Source organism: Malania oleifera, chromosome 2, assembly GCF_029873635.1.
Source record: "Malania oleifera isolate guangnan ecotype guangnan chromosome 2, ASM2987363v1, whole genome shotgun sequence".
Lineage (NCBI taxonomy): Eukaryota > Viridiplantae > Streptophyta > Magnoliopsida > Santalales > Ximeniaceae > Malania > Malania oleifera.
This window is the reverse complement of record NC_080418.1, coordinates 5601883-5625835: the sequence shown is the minus strand read 5'-3', so window position 1 is coordinate 5625835 and position 23953 is coordinate 5601883. Positions and strand designations below refer to the sequence as shown.

General features: G+C 36.1%; 1 protein-coding gene across 1 annotated transcript; it reads right to left on the bottom strand.

Annotated features, from left to right (window-relative positions):
* Window positions 1-5186: 5186 nt before the first annotated feature.
* On the bottom strand, window positions 5187-17850 carry LOC131149082 (U-box domain-containing protein 44-like). Its single transcript, XM_058099157.1, has 5 exons — window positions 17281-17850; window positions 16074-16862; window positions 13273-13579; window positions 12295-12759; window positions 5187-6461 (listed from the first exon to the last, which is right to left on the bottom strand). The coding sequence occupies exons 1-5, from the start codon at window positions 17692-17694 to the stop codon at window positions 5341-5343; spliced, it is 3096 nt and encodes a 1031-aa protein (XP_057955140.1). The 5' UTR covers window positions 17695-17850; the 3' UTR covers window positions 5187-5340.
* Window positions 17851-23953: the final 6103 nt, after the last annotated feature.

Sequence of the window (23953 nt, the reverse complement as noted above, 5' to 3'; positions counted from 1 at the left end):
GCATCGTGTGGCATGAATATTACTTTACAAGAAAAGTATTATGTTATGGCAAATTTTATGAATGAAATATGCTTTCAGAAATTATGCAATAATGCAGTACATTATGGTTTTAAAATACATGATAAATGAATTATTTATTCAAAATGACATGTATGAAATGTTCGGTGCAAGGCCTTGTTTTACGTATGATTTCGGCGCAATGCCGTATTTATGAATGTTCAGCGCAAGACCGCAGATATGAAAGAAATTAGCTTAAGGTCATATGTATGTATGTTATTTCAGAAAATGCTATCAATCTATTTATGTTAGACAAGTATATTATCATGTATTATATGTTATCAGAACCCGGATAATAGTTCAATTCAATTACAGGAGCACGGTACTGTTGCTATACAGATCAGATATTTATGTTCAGACTTGTGCTAACTGCCCCTGCAAGTAGAGGGGGTGGGAGATGGATAGTCAATGTGACTTTCAGTGTAGAGTTGTAGACGTCTACCTAGCAGTCTAGACCATGGTGTGGCGGGCTCATCGTACTTACAGACATTTTTGACTCGACAGTGGTCGGCCAGCCATTGTCGGGTCTTATCTTCGGGCTGCACAACTCGTCATGGAGGGTAATACATGACATTAGCTAGCTATACATCCTGGGTAAATTACAGTATTATCAGTTATATCAGACATTTCATGATCAGTATGAATTATTAGAAATTATAAAAGTATATGATTATTCAGTATGTTATGATGAATGTTTTCCAGCATATGAAATGTACTATATATGTATTATAACACTAAATATTCATGTTGCCACACAACTATATTTAATTATTTTCTCTTACTGAGAAGTGTCTCACCTCCCCCCAAACTTAAATCATTTTCAGGAAACCTAGAAAGATCGGCGGATCGAGGCTGCCATTGAGATAGGTTGATGCTACCTTACTAGGAGGGTAAGTTTTAATCTAGGGACAAAAACTTTATATTGTGGGTTCCTAGATATGTAAATATTTTTGTATTTTTGGAGATTGTATATAAACACAGTATTTTGAGAATATAGCTGACTCTGGTATTATGTATTTTATGGTTATGAGAATGTGATTTACCTTTACTGCTGCTTAGGTTTTCGCTATGAATGTCAGAGGTGTCCCTGTTACCCATGGGTTTGGGTTGGCTTTATTATTAAATATGTTTTATTATATGATAAGATAAGCAGGTCGTTACAATACCTCTCAAGATCACTCTTGCCTTCCCCACCTTCTTTTTCTGACCTATGCCTCTTGAATTTATCCAGCATAACCATCATCATCTTCATTGTTGGTTCGTCATCATCCACCACATAGTCCATACCAGTGATACGACTAGAAGAACTAGAGCTAACTTCGGCAGTTTTACCACTAGGTCCACTGCATTGGAATTGTCTACCCCCCATTTTTATACTTATCATACATTGAAAAAATAACATCCTTCACCTTTTTACTCAAAATTGAAGATGTAGGAGGAGGAAACAGTTCAGAAAAGGCCCCAATCCACATACTCTAACTTGTATCAAGGATCAAGAATGGTGGCAACAAACATCATCATATTCAGTTTTTTTGGATTCCCCCAATAATCATCATATTTATGTTTCATTTTGAATGTCATTTCACCTAATTCAAAATCATCACTTTTGCACCAATTTTCCAAAAAAGCATTAACCATGCAAATTTAATGGAAAAAAGTATAGAAGTCACATAATTAGAACCAGAAACACGCAAAGTGAAGTGATAGAAACATCCTAAGAACTGCACCATCTTCCTCACATTATCCCAATCATCTTCCATTGGCTTTCCTTTTCCACCATCTTTTGAAAGATCAAGTGTAAAATCTCAGTCTTTTTCATCATATCTATCAAAAACTTTTTGAAATTTTTTAGCAGTGTCCAACATCATATATGTGGAATTCCATCAAGTAGGCACATCCAAACACAAATGTTTTTTTACAATTAACCTTTTCCTCATCTGCACACTCTTTAAATTTAGCAGTTCTACCAAGTGATTGCCTAATATATTTTACTGCTTGCCTAATTTGAAGTACAGAATCTCCCACAAGTTTCAATCCATCTTGCATAATTAAATTAATGATATGTGCAACACACCTCATGTGCATGAACTCACCATTGAGCACACTACCCTTCCAATTGTTCACCCTCCTCTTTAATTAACTGATGGTTGTACCATTAGAACTTGCATTATCTACAGTAATAGTAAAAATTTTATCTATTCCCCAACCCAACAAAGCTTTCTCAATAGCAAAACCTAACACTTCCCCTCGATGACTAGGAACTGGACCAAAACTTAAAATTCGTTTGTGTAACCTCCATTCAATGTCAACAAAATGCACAATTAGACACATGTAACTAACATTCTGTAAAGATGTCCAAGTGTCTGTTGTAAGGCAAACTCGTTGACAATTATGTTTTAAAAAAATTTTCAATCTCTTTTTCTCTTCTCTATATAAAAGAAGACAATCCCTTGCCACTATCACCCGTGATGGAACCTTAAATCTAGGTTCCATGAGGCTACAAAAATATTTAAAACCTTGTCCCTCCATAAATCTGAATGGTAATTCATCCACTATCACCATATATGCTAAAACTTTTCTAAGAATATTAGCATCATACGTTTGGCATGTTAACTATTTTTCTTCCACTTTTGTCTCTGGTTTGAAGTTGATTTGGGATTGATTACGATCATGAGGTCTCTTATAGGGATACTTAGCACATAAATTCAAGTTATTCCACAAAACTCGTGTTCCATTCCTTCTTGAATCAGCACAAAACACTTTAGGATAATATTTACACTGAGCATTAACCTCTGCAGTGTTATCTACACATAATCTAGTAAAATGATCTCATACCTCTGATCTTGATTTAAATTTCCTCTTCTCACCCAATTATGTTCCTGCATCAACATTATTTACTGATTCTGTATTCATGCTTGGACTTAGACTTGGACTTGGACTTGGGCATAAGCTTGAACAAGGAGTTGTATTAAGACTTGTGTTGTCCCCAAATTCAAACATCTATAAAAATCATGCATAAATGTAAATTCATTAGATGAGACATATTTAAAATGATAAAACAAAAAATTAATTCATTAGATGCTTATTTTTTTTTTATAAATCAAAGAACAATTAATACATATGAATAAAATAATAAAATTTAAAATATTATTATAAAAGATAAAAATTATTATAAGTAATTTACTTAATTATTATAGTTTAAAAACAGGAGCAATTTTATCATACATGTAACATGACAACAAAAAAATATTTAAAACATTTTCTATATATTATTTATTCTCCCTTGAAAAATTTAGAAAATTTATGAATATTTTTTGTTTATTATATTTTAAATTCACACAGCTATTTTACTTTAATTTTGATTTTAATTTACATATAAAAATAAATAATTTGATTCACAAAATTACTTCCAAAAACCAAAAAACTAGGCATCAACTCTGGTTTTCAATTTTTTTTAAAAACAGTTGTTGTTTAAAAAAATAAACTAAGTAAGTAGTAAATTAGTAATATAAACAAGTTTATTGTATTCTTCTCCATATAGAAATAAAAGCAGAAAATAAAAAACAAAGAAAAAATATAAAACTTACAGTTACAGGCTTACAGCAGGACGCAGGTGGTGCTCTGAAGAACGGAAGAGTGAAGACAAGGGACTACATGAGCCAGGAGGGAGGCAGAGCCAAACGAGTGACGACAGACGCACGAAGGAGAAGAGAAGAAGAAAAATTAGGAAGGAGGAGGACGGCAGACGACACACAATAGACTGAACAGAGTCACAGACTCACAGGCTCACAGCGAGAGCCGAGAAAAGAAGAAGAAAAATGAGGAAGGAGGAGGAGGCGGAGGCGGAAGGCACGCTGGCTGCTGCGCACGCACGCTGCTCACGGTGAAGTTCCCTGTAGAGACATGAGGAAGTGAGGAACTGATAATTGAGGAAGAAGAAGGAAAAGGAGGAGGCGGGAGGGGGAACTTGGGAAATGGGAAGGCGGCGTGAAATTGATTGAAAAGGGAAAAGTCGAAAAGGTGAAAAGGTGAAAAGTGAAAATGAATAATTAAAAGTTAAAACTTAAAACCCCAAGCACGTAACCCGTGTATATATATATATATATATATTATAAATCGGTTTTTCGGTTTTTTTCTGTTCGGTTTCAACATAAAACCGAAACTGACACCGAAACCAAATATTTTTATTATTGTAAACCGCAACCGAAACCAAAACCAAAAAACCGAACCGTTTATGGTTTTGGTCCGATTTTTGATTTTTCGATAATTTTTGTGCACCCCTAGCTTGGGATTTATGAACTTGTCATTATATCTTGGGGTGTTACGGATAATTTAAGGATAATTATGCATGACATCAATAGCAACTTTTGTAATCGTACCATAATGCTTAGGGAAGTTATATGTAACTTATAGGCATTTACGTGAGAGATCAAATGTTGATTTTATAAATGTCTGACCTTTCTGCACTCCTAACAGTGGGTCTATTTGAACCCAACCCCATGTATTTAACAAGCAAGCGGATTCAAATAATTACTAGCCTCAGCCCACTTGGCATTACTAGCCCATGTCCCACGGCAGCCTATCACACTGTCTTTGCTTTAACTAATTAGGTTAGGACCTCGACTTCTAGCCTCCCACTCTGCTGTTTCCGTCTTCCAGCTCCACTTCTAGTTCTAAGCAAATATTATTATCTGTGCGGGCGTGCTTCTGTAGGTATGGTACTGTTTTTAAAAAATAAATAAATAAATTTTAACTATCTTAGTCCATCCTCTCAGTTATACCAGCTTTCACCCTCAGCTATATTTAATGAACAAACAAACATCAATCTTACTTAACATAAAGTCCACTGATTTGCAGGGGGCGCGCACACACATATATATAAACATCAATCTTACTTAACATAAAGTCCCCTGATTTGTGTGTCTATATATATATATATATATTATTTTAAAATAAAATAAGACTAATAAGTGAACTAATTGGTTGGCGTCTCATTTACAGATTGACCCATCCGATCGGCCACTTGAACTCATTATATATATTTCATGTACAGTAAAATTGAATAAATAAGTTTTCTATATAATCTTTGATACTAAGAGGCATTTCAAATAGCATATATTTTACCTATATTTTGAATGAAAACAATAATTTATATCAATAAAATAATTAATAATACAAGATTGGAATGATGACATTTACTTTTTTTTCCTAAGAATACAAAAGATTGAAATTGTGTGTGACACTCGTAATTAAATACATGTGAACGGTGATTACCGTTAGTAACTACCGTCGTCCTCGGCTTTGGGCGGAGGAGCTAGCCCTTCCGCCCACCCCAGATATCTGCTCAAGGCTGGTCAGAGCATCCTGCGCGTGCCTCTTTGTATTCCCATTCCCATGCTTCAGTGCTCCCACCAAAGCCCTTACCAGGGACTGGTTTAGTGACTGCCTTTGTGCGAGGCCTTCCACTCTCAACATCCTCTCCACCATCCATATCGACCGCTCCTGGAGCTCCCCGGGTCGTACTTCTGTGAAAAGAGTGATCACGGGATCCACCACCCCAAGCTGTTCGAGCTCATTCACCGCTCCCTTGAAACTGGCGGATGTGTCCAAGACTAGTGTGGAGAGGGCCTCCACTGCTGCAGTTTGAACACGGGTGTCCTCGTCAGTGATGAGATCAACCAGTGGCTTAATGCAGTTGCTCTTCAGCAGGCAAAACTGACTTTCTTCTTCACAAAGAGTGTTGTGTATGGGGCATGTCGAGGGTTCGAGAGAAGTCCTTCCGCACACAAGAAGCAGGGAAGAACAGAACCCATGCGGGGGTAGGGGGTCGGAATCTCGGACGGCAATGAGTGTGCTTGCATATTCCGACAAGTTCTTCAATCCTATGGCAGCTAGCTGCTTCACCCTTGGTTTTGTAGGGAGAGTGAGCAGGTCCCGGAAAACGGCCATTAGACGATGCTCTCTAACAATGCTGAGAGTTTCGGGATCTGAGCTCTTTGTGAAGTGGAGTAAGAGGCCGAGAAGCCCTTCCAGCATGCTTGAAGTGTGCCGGGAGGATCTCCCCATGGAGCTTTGGCTCTGTTCTTTGAGTGTACCGACGGCCCATCTTACAAAAGTAGCTCCAAATAGGGTTTTGAGTTCATTTTCTGAAAGGGGGAGATTAGCAAGCATGCAGGCAGCTTCGGATCTCTCATCGTCTGTACAGTCGCTGTCTAACAGTTTGTCTTTAAGTAAAGGAAGCTTATCCGAATGTTTCAGTTCACTGGCTAGATCTTGACCAAACCTTTCCGATAGTACTCTAGCAAGCCTGAAAGCATATATTCTGTGTTCAACTTCTGGGTGTTCCAGAAACGGTATAATGGTTTTGATGCCATCTGCAGATTTCACATGCATTGCTACATGCTCTGCAAAACAAAAGGAGGGTGGGTTTATGTCAGAAAATTTTAGTGCATCTGAAAAATCTGCTGTATAGATATTCTATATCTTAGTATATTGCAGCAATTTCAGCTTTGAAGTGGCAGTAGTGAAGGCATTCTCATAGCAATTATATGCTAACATCACATACTCAGGACAGCAGACTTGGCAATCTTATAAGAATTTTGAAGCATCGAAATTCCTAAATCTGAGGCTGCAAAGATAGCTGAGAAGGATGGGGAAAACACATGAAAATGATAAATATTGACCTATGGTTTAGTCCTAACAGCCAAAGTGTCCAAATTTTTGGGTCCCAACAGATGAAAGACAAAGTAGAATGCAGAAACAATAGGCAACATGAGAAGCAAACGGGGAAATAAAAGCATAAAATTTAAAGATTGCATTTAGGAATAATTACTTTGTGTTCTGTTAGTTTTTCAAAAAACTGCAAAAAGAAAGCACATTTGATTAAGTAAATTTTGTTTTTCCTTTTTCAGAAACAGTTTTCAAAAAAGTAAAAATTTTGGAAAATAGTCCTGTTCCTAGTGTTTTAGAACACTTGAGCTCTGTTTGGATCAAGGACTTTGTTTGGGAAAGGAAAGGAAAGGAAAATAAGAAGGAAATGCATTTTCTGTTGTATATTCTCTCTGCATCAAATAGTGATAAAAATGAAAATTTTATTTTGATATGATTAAAAATCAAGAAAATTCAAATGCTAATCATGGGTAAAATCAAGATTTTGCTTATTGATTTGCTATATATATATTTTTTCTTACTTTACTCGATAACCAAACATGAAAAGTGGATTCCTTTATATTTTCCTTTCTTTCCATTCCCTCACATTTTCCAAGTTCCAAAAAGTGCCTTAGCAACATCCCAGCTTACAGGTGAAGCCACCGTGCAGCCAAAGCTTCATGGGAAGCATTCCAACCTTTCATCAACCATAGAAGAGCTGCCACCAGTGAGAAGCTACCATAGCCACTGGCAACAGTGACGGCCTACTGTTGCCACCAGTGACAACATAAATTATCCCAAAACCAAATGTGTTTTCCTATTTTTGATATTAGAGAGTATTATGTAAAAACAGTGATTATCAAACATGTGGCATATTTTAAAAAACAGAAACACAGCCAAAAAAAACACACAAACAAAGAGAAACAGTAACCAAAAGCACCACGTGTAGATATTGATGCAAAAAATACAACCTAAAAACAGTACGGGACCGACCACTGTACTGATCACACAAGAATTTTGGCATTTCGCTAATAATGATTTTACTTCTTGCCTCTTTTTCATTCTTTTCAGAAACCCAATAGGTCAGAGAAGACCCTTACTCGTATAATGTTAGGCACGTATATCTGAAATTAACTTACTAATAGATCAAAATAACATTTTCAACTTTCTACAATATGGGCACAATCTTTTTCTAGATTCTAATTTCGAATTTTACATTCAAAAAAAAAAAAAGCACAACAAAGAAAAAATACAGGACCACAACTAGGGGCACAGACTACGAAATTGTTAGATTACCCATTTACCTAAAAGCTTAAGTTGTGGGCTAACAATGCATATCAAGCTTTAACACTCCCTTTCACATGCAGTCCAACAGCACGTGAAGAGATAACATACACTAAATAACACCAATTACTGAGAATAAATCATTTTTTTAAACATCACACAATAAATGTGAGCAAGTAGACTAGAACCCTAGAGCCCCTGGTAACTTGCTCACATACCATGTTAGATTACCACTTCACCTAAAAGCTTAAGCCTTTAGGTTGTGGGCTAACAATATATATCAAAAGTGTGCCGGTGTGTGAAGCAAATTTCAGGCATGTTTCTGACCTGGATTCTTCCAACAAGGCTTGAATCCCTCTATAACATATTATTGAAGTTTTTCGTGATGTTTTTTGTTCAAAGATCTTACCTTTTTTAGTTGCTCATTTACGACATCCAGGAAATGGTTGTTTGGTGCTTCTCCAAGCTGTTTGTCAATGTTTATTGAGCCTAAAAGTGGCATTTGCTGTGTTCTTTTTTATTGGTACAATTTGTGGGCTTGTGGTTTGCATCAGTTGTCAAAGGTTGTCTATGTTGGGATTGAGTTGGTGAATTTGAAAAACATGGCGCCCACTGTGTTTTTGATTTGCTGCTCTATTGAGGTTGTATTTTTGTTGGGATGGAGTTCCCAAATCCCAAAAGAGTCTCTCCCTCATCAATTACTTGTTTGAGTGAACAACGTACTATAGCTGTTTTAGAGGAAAAGTATTTAAAGTTCCTGCAGTATTAGGCATCCCAACAAGCATCTCATCACATTGCATCTTTTGCTTAGAAAAGTAACCATACCACTTGTATGTCATCCGGTATCTCTCCCACTAGCCCCTGGGTTATAGACTCTGCGCTGCTACTGACCATATGACAGGTGTCACCAATTTCTTTTCTACTCTATAGTATTCTACAAATCTACTTCAAGCTACCCTTGTTGATGAGTCCACTACTGCCGCTAAGGGAATAGGAACAGTAAATCCTACTCCTTCCATCTCTCTTTCTTCTGTTCTCTACATTCCTAAATCTCCTTTTAATCCTATACCTATTAGTAAAATTACAAAGTCGTTAAATTGCCCTATAACCTTCTTTCCTAATCCTATTCTTATTCAGGATCTGAAGACGAGAAGAGGCACAAGACGTGAGGCTGATGGACTTTACTACTTTGAGTCGTTCTCTTCTCCTATTGCTTGTAGTGTTGCTGTCACACCACATCAAATCCATTGTCGCCTTGATCATCCATCATTGGACAAGTTAAAACAGCTAGTTCCGACTCTGAGTTCCGTGTCTACCCTCGATTGCGAGTCTTGTCAAGTAGGAAAGCATCATCGTGTTACCTTTGCCTCCCAAGCCAATAAAAGAGTCGTTAGCCCTTTAATGTTAGTCTATTCCAATGTTTGGGGTCCTAGTCATGTCATGTCAAAGTTGGGGTTTTGATACTTTGTCACTTTTGTCGATGACTATTCTAGAATGACTTGGTTATATTTGATGAAAGATCACTTTGAGTTGTTTAATAACTTTTGTGCCTTCTATTCTCAAATAAGAACTTAGTTTTATATGCTAGTCTAAATACTTCGTAGTGACAATGCTAAAGAGTACTTTAGTACTCAATTCATTACCTATATGACAAACTCTAGCATGATCCATCAGTCATCTTGTGCCCACCACAACAAAATGGAGTTGTAGAGAGGAAAAATAGACATATTCTTGAAGTCACTCGAACCCTTTTGTATCAAATGAATGTCCCCAAAAATTTTTGGAGTGATGTTGTTCTCACTTCTTGCTCTCTCATCAATAAAATGACATCTTCTCTCCTTGGTGGTAAAATCCCATATTCAATTATTTTCCCTTTGTTCTCCCTTCCTCCTCATATATTTGGTTGTGTCCTTCATTCATCAGTTAAATCTAGGAAGGGATAAATTGGATCCTCATGCTATCAAAAGTATTTTTCTAGGTTATTCCTATACTAAAAAAAATATTGATGTTATAGTCCCACTTTACATTGATTCTTTGTCTCTGCTGATGTCACCTTTTTTGAGTCTACACCATACTATTCTAATTTCTTGAGTTCTGTTGACCTTGATGAGTCTTTTCCTCTGCCTAGCCTTCCCGATTCTAACTTATTTCCTTCATCTATTCCTTTTGCATCTTCATCCAGTTTGAGTCCTTCTCATCAATTGGATTGTCCCAATCTGCAAGCGTACACACGACGACTCAAGGGATGAAAGCCTCCTCTAGCTTCCACTTCTACGCCTCCAGTTTCCTCGTCAAAATTATCCTCTTCCCCAAGTGGTTGATCTTCCTAATGCTGTTTGAAAAGGCAAACGCACTTGTACCAAGCACCCAATCTCTAATTTTGTTTCTTATGATTTTCACCCTCATACTACTGTTTTGTTAGTACCCTATCTTCTATTGCTCTTCCTAAGTCTATTTATGAAGCCCTATCCTATTTTGTGTAGAGGAATGCAATGATAGAAAAGATGCATGCTCTACAAAATAATGACACTTGGGACTTGGTACGTCTTCCTCCTAATAAGTCTATGGTTGGTTGTTGGGTGTATACCATGAAGGTTAATTCATATGGTTCCCTGGCTGCCTTATTGTTAAGGGATATACTCAAGTGTATGGCCTGGACTATTCAAACACGTTCTCCCTTGTAGCCAAGGTTGCCTCAATATGTTTATTCATCTCCTTAGCCACCACCTATCATTGGCCTCTACACCAATTAGACGTAAAGAATTCTTTCCTACATGGTGATCTTTAGGAAGAGATCTATCTGGAGCAACCACCTAGGTTTGTTGCTCAGGCAAAGTCAAGCTTAGTGTGTTAGTTCAAGAAGTCACTATATGGTTTAAAACAATCTCCGAGGGCATGGTTTGGTCGCTTAAGTACTGTAGTACTTGAGTTTGGCCTCCAATGGTGTGCAGCAAATTACTCTATCTTTTATCATCATACTCCATTCGGAAGGATTCTGTTTATTGTGTATGTGGATGGTATTGTAATTACTGATTCTGTTTATTGTGTATGTGGATGATATTGTAATTACTGGTGATGATGATCAAGGTATTCAAAGCCTAAATTATTTCCTGCAGACTAAGTTTCAGAAAAGGATTTGGGACCATTGAAGTACTTCTTGGGTATAGAAGTATCGAGATCTTGTACCAAAGTCGTCTTGTCACAAAGGATGTATGTTCTTGATCTTTTAGATGAGGTTGTACTGTTGGGATCCAAAACCGTTGATACACCTATGGATCCTAACAATCAGCTAGTGCTAGATATGGGTGATTTGTTGCCCAATCCTAAACAAAATTGGAGACTTGTTGGAAAGTAGAATTATCTCACAGTCACTTAGCCGGATATATTTTTCGTTGTGAGTTAGCTTCTTGATTCTTCGAGAACAAGTCACTGGGATGCAGTAATTCGCATCTTAATATATCTCAAAGGTGTACCTAGGAGAGGTCTTTTATATCAGGATCGAGGACACACTCAGATTCAGAGATATACTAATGCAAATTGGGTTGGATCACCTTCTGATAGAAGACCCACAACCAGGCATTATATCTTTGCCAATGGTAATTTGGTGTCTTGAAAAAGTAAGAAACAAACTGCGGTGTCCAGGTCGAGTGCTGATTTAGAGTATAGGGCTATAGCGCACACTACATATGAACTTGTTTGGTTAAAGAACATGATGAAAGAACTAGGTTTTCCACATTCTCAGCCTATGGAGTTGATGTGTGATAATCGAGCTACTATTCATATTGCTTCCAACCCAGTCTTCTATGAGCCGACAAAGCACATTAAAAGTTCATTGCCACTTTATTTGAGAGAAACTTGTACAGAAACTCATTAGTCTTTACAACCACTCATATGAAATCTGAGTTTTAGCTTGCTGACTAAAGCCTTGGGAGGTGCTCGTGTGAAATCCATTTGTAACAAGCTAGGAGCATATGATATATATGCTCCAGCTTGAGAGGGAGGGCTAATGGTTATTTAGCCATTTTGCATTATTATTATGGGTTAAGAGTTTTGTTAGTAATAAGTGTGAGTTTGAAGGGTATTATGGTCATTCCCACTGTACTTGACATATATTATAAATTGAGGGAGAGACCTATCATTGAGTTATAGGTCTTCCATTTCACCCAATTATTCAACAAAAATAAAAACTCCCAACATTATGAGGAATTAACCACCGAACTTCAAGTCCATTTCACATTGGAGAAGGCCTGTCAAATTGAGAAACACCATTTATATACAAGCCGAAACTAGTTAACAAGAGACTACCTGATGCCTGGGGCGAAGATGCAATTCCACAGAGAATCCGAAGAACAGACAGTTGACATTGAGGGGATGCAAGAGACAAAAGCCCCAGAAGATTAACAACTGTTGATTTTGACTGCATTGAATGCCCTTCCTTATTGATAGGTGCTAATTCCCAATGCCCTGGATTCAATACAATATTTGCAATGGTTGATGCAGCCAATTCCTTCAGCTCTGTTGGAGAATCCTGATTGTCAAAAAGAATGTCTGTAAGAGCAGGAAGAGCTGCAGAATCTACAAGGATGGTTGCATTGTCATCCAAGACTGACAGATTATACAATGCTTGCAAGCTTGGTACCATCCCTTCTGGCTTCAACAGCAACTCCACAAGTATTTTAGCACCTTGCCTAGCAATCTGATCCTTGCTGTAATTTGTCAAAGTCATCCTCCCAACTATAGATGCCATCTGTATTTTGATATCATCAGAACCTGTTTCCCAGAATGAAAAAAAAAAAAACTTCAACAACATATGAGTGTGTATAAATATATGATTCAAACTTTCTCCATCAACAACACCCAGTAAGGAAAAATAAGATGAATCTCTTCTAAGCTTCTCTTATTTTCTTACTTATGCATATCTTATTTGTTCCAGGCAGCTTGATCGCCACACCCAAAAAAAAAACACTGAAGGGAGGATATCTTGTTCAAAAGAAGGCAAATGCTACCCTCTCTACCTAAGGCATCCTGACAATGCTCCAACCCACACCCCCCCATCTAATAAAAATAAAAATAAAGCAGTCATGTTACACAACTGCCTATCATAATATAAGCTCGGCTCAACGGATTGGCAATCTGGATTGCAAATGGTTGAATAAAAATTGCAGGCGTTTGGATGTTATGAATAATTGCCAATTATTAAATCAAATTAAACATACTTCACCAACTCCACAAAATTATAATATTGTCACTTTCAGATGGTAAAAAAGGTTAGTGCAAAGATACCTTCACATAACCGATTAATTAAAGGTTCAAATCTTCCAGCTGCTGCCAAATGCTGAACATTATCCTCCACCCGCTCCATCTTCTTCAGAACCTCCTCGGCTAGATTGGATACAGCAGGATACTCTTGATCCCCTGCCATGCTTGATAGAAGAAGTAATGCACCTTTTACCGATGCAATATTTGCACAATAAGCATCATCACTTGAGAACTCCAGTAGTAACTTTACAGCATACTCCCTTTCTTTCTCCAAGCTGCCAGTAAGACTATGTATAGCCAATCTAGTGATACCATCTTCCAGCATTATTTTCTATAAATATTTAAATTCTATCAGATCATACAATTGAAACCATGAGAGGCTACTAATAGATATCAACATTAGGAAAAAATTTTAATGAAATTATATACAATGTCACAAACATAATTAGTGAATATAATATAGCATTATGTCTTTTCAAATGGAAGCTTACCAACCAAGACTTTCTAAAGTATAACAATAATTGTATGAGTCGCAACCAATTGAGCACAAGGTGAAAAGGATGGGGATAAAAAAAAAAGGAAAAGAAGCTTCAAGAGTTGCATTAGAAATAAAACTGAATATTAACCGGCAAGCTAGACCTATTACCGATTCCCTTTGCAATTTGTTTCCCAACCAATGCAACACAGCTCTTTGCAAATAAATTTTCTAAGTTGTGAAGCTTGGAACAAAGGCCAGCATAAATAATAAAATAAAATTAAGTCTCTGCTTCAATTTTTTATTGCAGGATGGAAGGGGGATTTTTTTTTTTTTTGGTAGCAAAGTGTGATTAGCTGGAGAGATGAGTAGAGCAATCTAAGAGCAAGCACTGGGGAATGGAGCCCCCAATATGAGATGCAACTGGGTGCAGACTGTGAGAGTGAGGATCAATCAACCCGTAAAATATAGACCTCATCAAACATTTCACATAGATCAACATTGCAAGCCGAAGGCCAATGGCAAAGCCTCTTTTTGGAAGGGTTGCAGGGTAAAAGATGACCATAGGACTGCAACAAATAGGCTCAAAGGTTGACAGGTTTGCTGCATTGAAAGGACAAGTGAAAGCTAGAGTGCTTTGCCATCCCTCACACAAAACAGGTAGAAGCTGCCGCTTCACACGGGGGCCATGGGTTTGTATTGAGGAACAGGTAGAAGCTGTCCTCTCCCTCAGCGTCCCACCACTGATCGAGGCTAAGTAAAAGCTAGAAGGCCTTGCTATCCCTCACATGGAACAGGTAGAAGCAGCCACCTCACACAAGGGGTGGCATGGTTCTGCATTGATGAACGGATAGAAGTTGCCCACTCCCTGAGCTTCTGAGGGAGAGGGCACACTGTTCTACGCCTTTTGCCTCTGTAAGGTTATGTGCAAGCAGGCAGGCTCAGTGCTGCTCCAAGCCCTAGCAGGCAACGAACATTAGCATGTTAGCACGCCACCCACAGTGATCCAAGGAGTTCACATCCACTTGAGCCACGAAGCACCATGAGTCCAAGACCATTGTTGATTGCCCCACTCAAGTTACACTTTCTCTAATCTAATGGATTTGTCACTCTGCTACGCAGTCATAATTTCATGTGTCCTATTTCAAATAAACAGAGAAGCATAGGAGTTGAGTATGCTAGAGTTTCTAAGCACTGGAATTTCAATTTTTTAAAACTTTAGACACATGACTTCAGCTGAAATATTAGTGGGGAAATTTTTATATATTTCTATATTTTACAACAAGGCAATGCACAGTATACAATACCATATTTGATATGGGTCATAGTACAAAAATGAAATAAAAATTCAATAAAGATTTAGGGAAAGAAACTCATAGCCATCTAGCATCTTTTAATACCCACATAACATACCATGCACCAATTCTCCACCAGTTCATGTGGCTGATTCTTGTTGCATTATCTTTGAACACATTTTATATCATGTTAGTGACTCCTCTTCCACTCATTTTTTCAATGTTGGACAAACTTATAAGTGGAATTCTCAATAATCTCCCCGTCTTCTTGATCACTTAACCGTCGTGCAATCAACTAAGAGCCATAACTCAACCATGGGAAAGCCACGAAACATTGGGAGTTCATTCATCTATAGATTAGCATATGTAGGATCCACCACTCCTATTCTACTGGGTCAACACCTGTAGGATCACATGCATAAACACTCTAAGCAAACCTTGAACCGTAAGCTCTAATACCACTTAGCACCAAGGAAACCTCGCGCGAACTTATTATGCATGGGTGAGCGCCAACTTTTCTGCCCATCCATGCACATAACTACATAAGCATCCCACCCTCCATTCAATTTCCAATGTGGGACAAACTCAAAAGTGGAATTTCTCAACACTTTGCTTCCTATACATCTTCCTTATTGAGACATTACAACTGAGTGTGGCGGGTGTTGATACTATTAGAATGTATACAAATAAAAAATATCCTCAATCAATCCGAAAGTTTCACAATATAAGTGATGCTTAAACCTCCCAAAATTTGAAAGCTCAAGTGTTAATCTTAAGAACTTTGAAATTCTGACAGAGCCTATAAAAAAATATCCAAAAATTTGATGAACATACATATGCCACATTTGAATAAAGTTGAGTTGGTCAGACTTGTGTGAGAACATACAAACAAATAAAATCAACTTGAATATGTGAGCACACCTAGGAATTTAGTCCAGGAAACGATCAACAAAAGGTTGTTTGCTTACTACTTACTAGAAAGGAAAAGCACATGGAGATACCAAACAAAATCAATAGCCTTTATATCAATCTAAGGAGGTATTCAAGAAACTGACCTTGCTTTCTTCATCCTTGGCCATGCTAAGCAGGGCCAAAAGAGCTTTGCTTCTCAAATGTGTTCCAATTATCTTTGAACTGTTTCTAAGAAGTTTAACAATAAGAATAATCACGCCAGCATTCCTCACTCTGTATCGGCTAGATGGATGTTCTTCTGAGATTTTATAAATATTGTCTAACACTCGCTCAATGCAATCCTTGGAAGGAGGATCATGACTAAGATGCTGCACAGCCAACTTGATTTGAATCTCAATGTTCCTGCTGCACCACTCTTCAATTGCTCCAGCCAGACCAATGTTAGGCTTCTGCTCCAGAGACTTGAGGACCTGTCCTGTCACTGGACAAGTTGGGTTGCGACCGTCCTCAATGCATCGCTGGAACCAATACTCAATGGCAGAACGCTCGTACGTCTGAAATGATTCTAATGCCACTGGTTCTCTCATGACTTCCTTTGTCAAGGGGCAGATGAAGTTTTTGAATGGCAAAATGTGGGTGTCTTCTTCCAATTCAATGTCCAATTTGAGCTTTGACATGTCAGGCTCAAATGACCAATTATCCAAAATCCTCTCCAGAGACATGAAAATCCGCCTCTCTGCCACTGAATTGGCGTGGGCAATATCTTTCTTCAAGAGCTTCACTTGTTCCAATAACTCTGTGTGGTTATCAGAGCCGATCCCTAAAGCTCGAGCTAAATCCATGACTATAGCACTTTGGACAGCTTTGCTCGTCTGCCTCTCTTGCCCTTCTTTCTGTAGGGTGCAGTGCACCCTCTCTTCGTTATCTGTTACCTAGAGAAAAAGAGCAAATTAATTCAAACGCCTAATCCACAGAGCGAGAGTCTGTTAGAATGCCAATGAAAACACAATTCATTCCATTGGCAAATGAATTTATGTATTTGGCGCAATATATATATAGAGAGACAGCAAAATTCAAATGAATTATCACGTTGCGATTTACTAGCAAGGATATCTTTTACATCTTCATTTTGTGAAGTACGTTTGCAGAAAATTTCACCTTTTGTAACAAGACTCAATTCCACGATTTGTTACTCAATATTTCAACTCCAAGATTAGCAATGCTTCCAAACAGAGAATTTGTGAATTTGCAAGAGCATTCTACAAAACTCACATAATTCATTGATTCCAACGCGAGAGAGAGAGAGAGAGAGAGAGAGAGAGAGAGAGAGAGAGAGAGAGAGAGAGTTACTCTGAACTGAGTTAATTTCATATCTCTGGAAAGATCGGCGACCTTCTTGCGAAGATCCGGATGATCCTGCAGAGCAGCGTCGAGCAACGCGAGCCATCCTCCGATCGCAATCGACTTCTCCTGCAAAGCTGCACTCAGAGACTTACAATTGATCAAGACGAAAATCTTGCTTCTGTTTCTGTACAGCAACACGGTCTCCGCCGCCTTCTCCAGATCTCCGGCGATGCCGCCGAGAGCAGTCTGAACGGACGGAGGAAGGACCTCCGGCGACGACCTGAGGAAGTGGTTCAGCACTATCTGGAGCCGCTGCGCGAAGCCGGTGAACTTCCGAGGATTTTCCCAGTGCCAGTGGTCGTCGGCGGCGCAGAGCTCCGACAGCGATCGGCGAATGGACACGACCGCCGGAGCTGTCATACCCGGCGGAGGCCGCGCATGTAGGTCAGATTGCGGGAGGCGTTGACCGGCGAAGCGTCTGACCCGCGTTGATTGCGATGTTGTTACACTCTAAAGTAGTTAAAAAGTGCCGATTTATAAGAGAAGCGCTCGCTCTCTCTCTCTGCAGACTTCACTTCACCTTTTGGAGAAGAGAAAGAGTCAAAGGCTGACCGGAGCAGAGAGACTTCCAAGTACCAGGGTACGACGCCGTCCTAGTAGGGTTCGGATTAAATAAAAAAGGTAAAATATAATATTTTGGGTTGTTAAAACTAGAAATGGTAAATATAATTTTTCGTGCTCTTTACAAATTTTCAAAATATTTTTTATTTATCATTAAGTTTTGTGTATATTGTTGACCATTTTATAACATATAAAATTTAAATTAAAAAAATTAAAATATTTTTATGTCAAATTATTTTATATTTTTTTTGAAGTCAACCACAAATCAAGTTTACATAATTTAACTTTTTACTCTGGACTACAATATTCCAAAATTTGTTAAATTTGAACTTGAATTCAATAAAATAATTTAAAATCTTTGAAATGGATAATCGATTTAATTGTAAAAGTTTAATATTAAATTTTTTTAATATAATGTCACGTGAATTTCATATGCATTGTCACATTTATGAACATAATTATCTTAAAATAGTGATAATAAATTTATCATTTGTCAAACTTAACTTTCTAATCCAAAGGTCTCATCCAAGCCAAAAGTTTTATTTTACAAGGCCATCACATGCATTTATCTCTTGTAATTTTGTTTTTATACATTAATTGCACTTCTTTTTATACATTAAATGTACTTATTTTTAAAAATATATTAAAATAATAATAACAAGTAAAACCCCCCTGAATTTTAAGTTTATTGACAAAATAAAATTTTCGCTAGTTTACCGTTAGTTAATCATTGTACGTGAGAAAATAAAATTTACCCTTTTAATAAAATAACAATTTTAATTTTTTATTCAATTATTATAAAATAACTTAAGAAAAATGATATTAATGTGATAAATTAAGTTAGAAAATTGTTTTGCCAAGTAAAACATATCTTGAAAATTAAACTTATAAGTAAATTAAATACCTCATTTTTGGGTTAACTAATCTAACTAACTAGACTGGGTCATATCAGCCAGTTTACATAAGCATTACCATAATTAAATTATCATTTTAAAAAATTTAAGAACATATGGAAAAATAAATAAACATACTAATAATTTATAAAAAAAACTACTGAAATAATTATATTGTTTTGAAATATTTACTACGTATAGTTCTCATGCAAACTGACAACTAAATACATCTTTAAAAAGAAAATATAGCTTACAAATCGATTTGGATCAATTCATTGGTTGAATTGTGACTTGCTTTCTGAGTTTAGTTGAATCTCATATTTAAAAATAATAATTACTTGCATAATATCAATAAAAATGATGAATTTACTTAATTAAAGGTCAACTAATTAAAATAAATTTGAGTTTTTTTATCCATTTACCATTCATATTTAGACACAAAAAAACTAAAATTCAACTTTATAATTTTAATTTAAAAAGTATGAATTTTGAAATTTCAATTTATGTTTTTTTTAACAATATGTTCAATAGGTTACTTGAATTTAAAAAAATTGAACTATATTTTATTTATTTTATAATTTATTTAGTCATTAATTTTATTTTTCTGAAAATTGCATCTAATAAAAAATTTGTAGTATTATAATTACTATTTTTTATGATTTATTAATATTTTTAAATTATATATATATATATATATATATAAAAATTTGACATAACAATATAATTGTTTTGTCGTGTTAGTGTTAATGTCAATTAGACGTTCCAAAATGATTAGACTAGTTAGTCTCTTCAATTTAAGAACGAGTTAGATTTTTGATTTACTTATTCAATTTTCCAAACATTATGCTAGCTAATTTTCTCAATTTAATTTATTAAAATTGAAATCATTTTAAAATATTATTTTATGAAAGGTAAAATTTATTTTTCACATATTCTTAATTGTTGACTAACGGTATGAGAAAAAGGTTCATTTTTGTCAATAAATTTAAATTCTAAAAGTTATTTGGTAGTTTTTAAAACTTAGGGGGTGGAATGTTATTTTAAAAAACTTAGAAAATGTTTGTGGATTTAACCCTAATAATAAAAGTTTTTCAAATTTCAGTTTCAAATAATTAATACTTGCACTGGGTGGGGACAAACAAAAATTTCATGGAAATCAAACTTAATAGGTTCAATAAATAACAAAAGATTGACCAACTTCACTTGAATTTAATGGCAATGAATAGAAAAATAAAATAAAATAAAATAAAATAGGAAATGGTTGAAGGGCTCTTCCCTGAGGCTAAGGGTCTGTTTGGTATCGTTGTTGTTGTTTATTTTTTATTTCTATTTCTCCAAAGTGAATAACCAGATTATAAAAACACGTTTATTTATGTTGTAAGATTTCTATTTCTATTGTTAACTTTTAGATGTTTGTCACAAAAATTGAAAATCGGATTTTATAATTTTTATTTATTTTGACAATCCATTGCTAGAAATTTTAATATTTAAAAATATTTTTTGGATTAAATTATTCATTTTATACACTTATTAAAATAAAAATTAAATGATCATATGAATTTAAATATAATTAAAAAAATACAAAAATTTCAAAAATTAATAATCAAACCAATTATAAAATATTTTTATTATTGTTCAGTTGTCATGTCTAATAAATTTTTTTATTGTAAAGTAAATTTTGAAAGTAGGGATTGTAATGGTCCCAATATATATATATATGATAATTGATATGGTTAATATGGGTCCCCTTGGTTGAAGGATGGGTGACACATGTTCTCTCATTAATGTGTCTTATCCACTCACTAATGTGTCATATCCCCTCACAAATGTGTATTATCCCCTCATTAATCTGCCTTAGCACATTTATAAAAAGGGAGGAGGGGTGTTATTCGTAGGAATTGCAAGAGGGAAAGAAGGAGAGAAAGAGAGGAAGAGAAAGAAAGAGAAAATAAAAAAGTCCAAAATTTTAAGGATTAGAGTTTTGGGTTCCAAGAAATTGTAGCGTGAAGGGTTAAATCAAGATATGTTTTAAAATCAAATTTTTGTGATATATTTTTATTTTTATTATGGTATAAGCTAGCATTACCTTAGTTGTTCAATTTCTGAATTTTAGAGGTATCCTAATATGATTTTTAGAATTTTCAAAAATTATATTTTGAACCTTACCGAAATATTGAAGGTCTGAAAGATGAGGATTTCCCGGGAGCCAAGGTTATACCAAAAAACTTTGAAATTTGGTGGGCTGCTAGTTAATATATCAATATTCTTTAAGATTAATTTTTGAAATTTTTTGAGTCATTTGATATGGTTTTCAATTTTTCGAAACTACAGTCGATATGTTATCAGTATGCTATTAGAGCTACAACCAGACTTAGGGTTCGAATTTATTTTATAACTGCTACTTCTAATCTAACCACAAAATTTGGTAGGCTTATATATAACATATATAGGAACATATGAATTTAATTTGGTGATTTTTGGAGTTTGAAAAGGTGGCTTTTTAATTTTTCAAAGTAAGTGCTGAATTCTCGATGCCTAGTTCAATTAGTATAACTAAAAGTCAATTTCAAAAATTAAGTTTAGTGATCAAATGATATTGTATGGATATAACATTTATCTCTAAATTCTAAGCATAAAAGGAAGATCATTTTGAGATAAGCATCATATATTTCTGAATAGTGGTTTATTAAATACGAATGAATTTAGAATTAGACCATTGAGGGGATTTAAAGCGAAATTGTAATTCATTTTCTAAATAATGGAATTGTGGTTATCTTATGATAGGTTAAGGATTTATTAGAAAGTTTTCAATTACAGAGGAGATCAAGGTAAGTGGGTTTGATTATGTCAATTTTTTATAAAATATACCCACGTATATTTTTTTAAAGTCGGGTAATTTACAACATTATGATGATGTATTAAAAATAAATGTTTCCAACACGAAAATCATGTGACATAAGCTTATATTTATTAAGGTACATTACATGTGTTTATGAAATTGTTGTGAATAGGATCATATTGCATAACGGAATTAACAATGCAACAATCAATTAAGAACCAAATATGGAACACACCACGCAATGTATATATGACAGCAAATAGAAATCAACACAAAAACACGAGAATTTACGTGGTTCAACAATGCCTACATCCACGGGAGCAATCGGCAAAATTTCACTATCTTGGTGTCAAAGGACACAATACAATGATCTTCTTATTTCCATAATACCCCAAAATTATATATTTATAAACATTACGGAGGTTTCCCTCCAAACACCTAACCATACTAACATTCGTTATTCAAAATTTGAAATCAGCGTTAGTCCCTCGAGAGAAACCGACGACGGTTTATGGTCAAATCGTAGACAAAAAGATACCAAGACCAAACTTCATCTACAAGTTCATGCAAACCGTCGATGGTTCCTTCGACGAAAAGATATTGAGAGCAAGCAATTCTGATACTCAGCCAAACCGTCAACGGTTTTCCTCAAGCACTGATTCTACTATGCTTTTCTTCCTTTTGTAAATCATCCACTCAAAGATATGAGTCACAAAACATAACAATCTCCACCTTGGCGAATATCTGCCCTTTGAGAGAAACCCAAAAAACATAGTCTGATGCTCCACCTTGACTTGGAATGTTATGTTAGGTTCGCCTCCCTTTTATAACTTGGAGACATGAAAGTAAGTCCAAACAATGCTTGAATTTTCAGTAGTAACTGGTTTTGTCGAAATGTCTACTACGTTTTAAGATGTGTGAACCTTCTCGAGTACAAGTTCACCTAAAATAAACAATTTCAAGACCCTGTGGAACCTTACATCAATATGCTTGGTTCTAGTTCTTCGCCAAGTAGATGGCGCTTTGACCATCACAACGTAGCACAGACCTGTTGAAAATTCTACTTGTGAGTTTGTATCACATTGGAAAATTTGAGTGGATGATGGTTGCTTATATACATGGTTGGACCCAAGGCCAAATAGACTTAAGCTTTTGGGTCAAGTTGGTATTTACCCATGTGTATCAAGCCCACTTATGTGCTCCTCCGGTCCTAACAAGTGGCATCTAGGTTGCGAATGGATCCGAATACGATTAAGACGTGAAAGGTAGGATTAGTTCGGAGGCACGTGGAATGCAATCTAATGCACGTAAGGCACCAATGGTAAGGCCCACTTGAGCAACTGTTGGGGAATTGGGCTTACTCCCATAAGGGAGACGGTTTCCATTCAAAGGGGAGCAGTTGGAACTCACAAATGAGGATGAGATTGTTGAAAATTCCACTTGTGAGCTTGTCCCACATTGGAAAAATTGAGTGGATGATAGGTGCTTATATACATGGTTAGACCCAAGACCCAATGGACTTAAACTTTTGGGTTAAGTTGGTGTTCACTCATGTGTATCAAGCCCACCCATGGGCTCCTCTAGTCCTAACAAGACCCACTTTGTTGTATACCCAACTCTTTAACCAAATCGGTAAGCCATAAGGCTTCCTTTGCAGTTTCGGCAACTACCATATATTTAGACTCAGTTGTAGACAATGCCACCAGGGACTACACCATGGATCTCCAACATATGGGTTCTCCCACAAAAGTAAAGACATAACCCGTTGTAGACCTTATGTCATTTATATCCCTTGCATAATCAGCATCAACAAACCCCACAACTGATGGACTATTTTGTTGCTTGCCGAACATGATGTCACAATTAGATGTACCCCATAAGTATCTGAATATCCATTTAACTGCTTCTTAATGTCATCTACTTGGATTAGAAAGAAACTTACTCACCACACTCACTGTATGTGCTAAGTCTGATCTTGTACATACCATGACATACATTAAACTCCCCATAACACTAGTATAGGGGACCTTTGACATGTCCTGGATTTCATCATTCGTCCTTGGGCATTCCGAGATAGACAATTTAAAGTGATTCACTATAGGTGTACATACCAGTTTAGTATCTGCCATGTTGAACCTATCCAACACCTTCTCTACTTAACCGCCCTAAGATAACCACAACCTCTCTGTAGTTTTTTTCCGGACGAATCTTGGCCCAAGTATCTTCTTGGCAACGTCAAGATCCTTCATGTCAAACTCTTTATGCAACAGATCATTTAACTGATTTATCTCAGTTAAGTCCTTTGCAACTATTAACATATCATCTG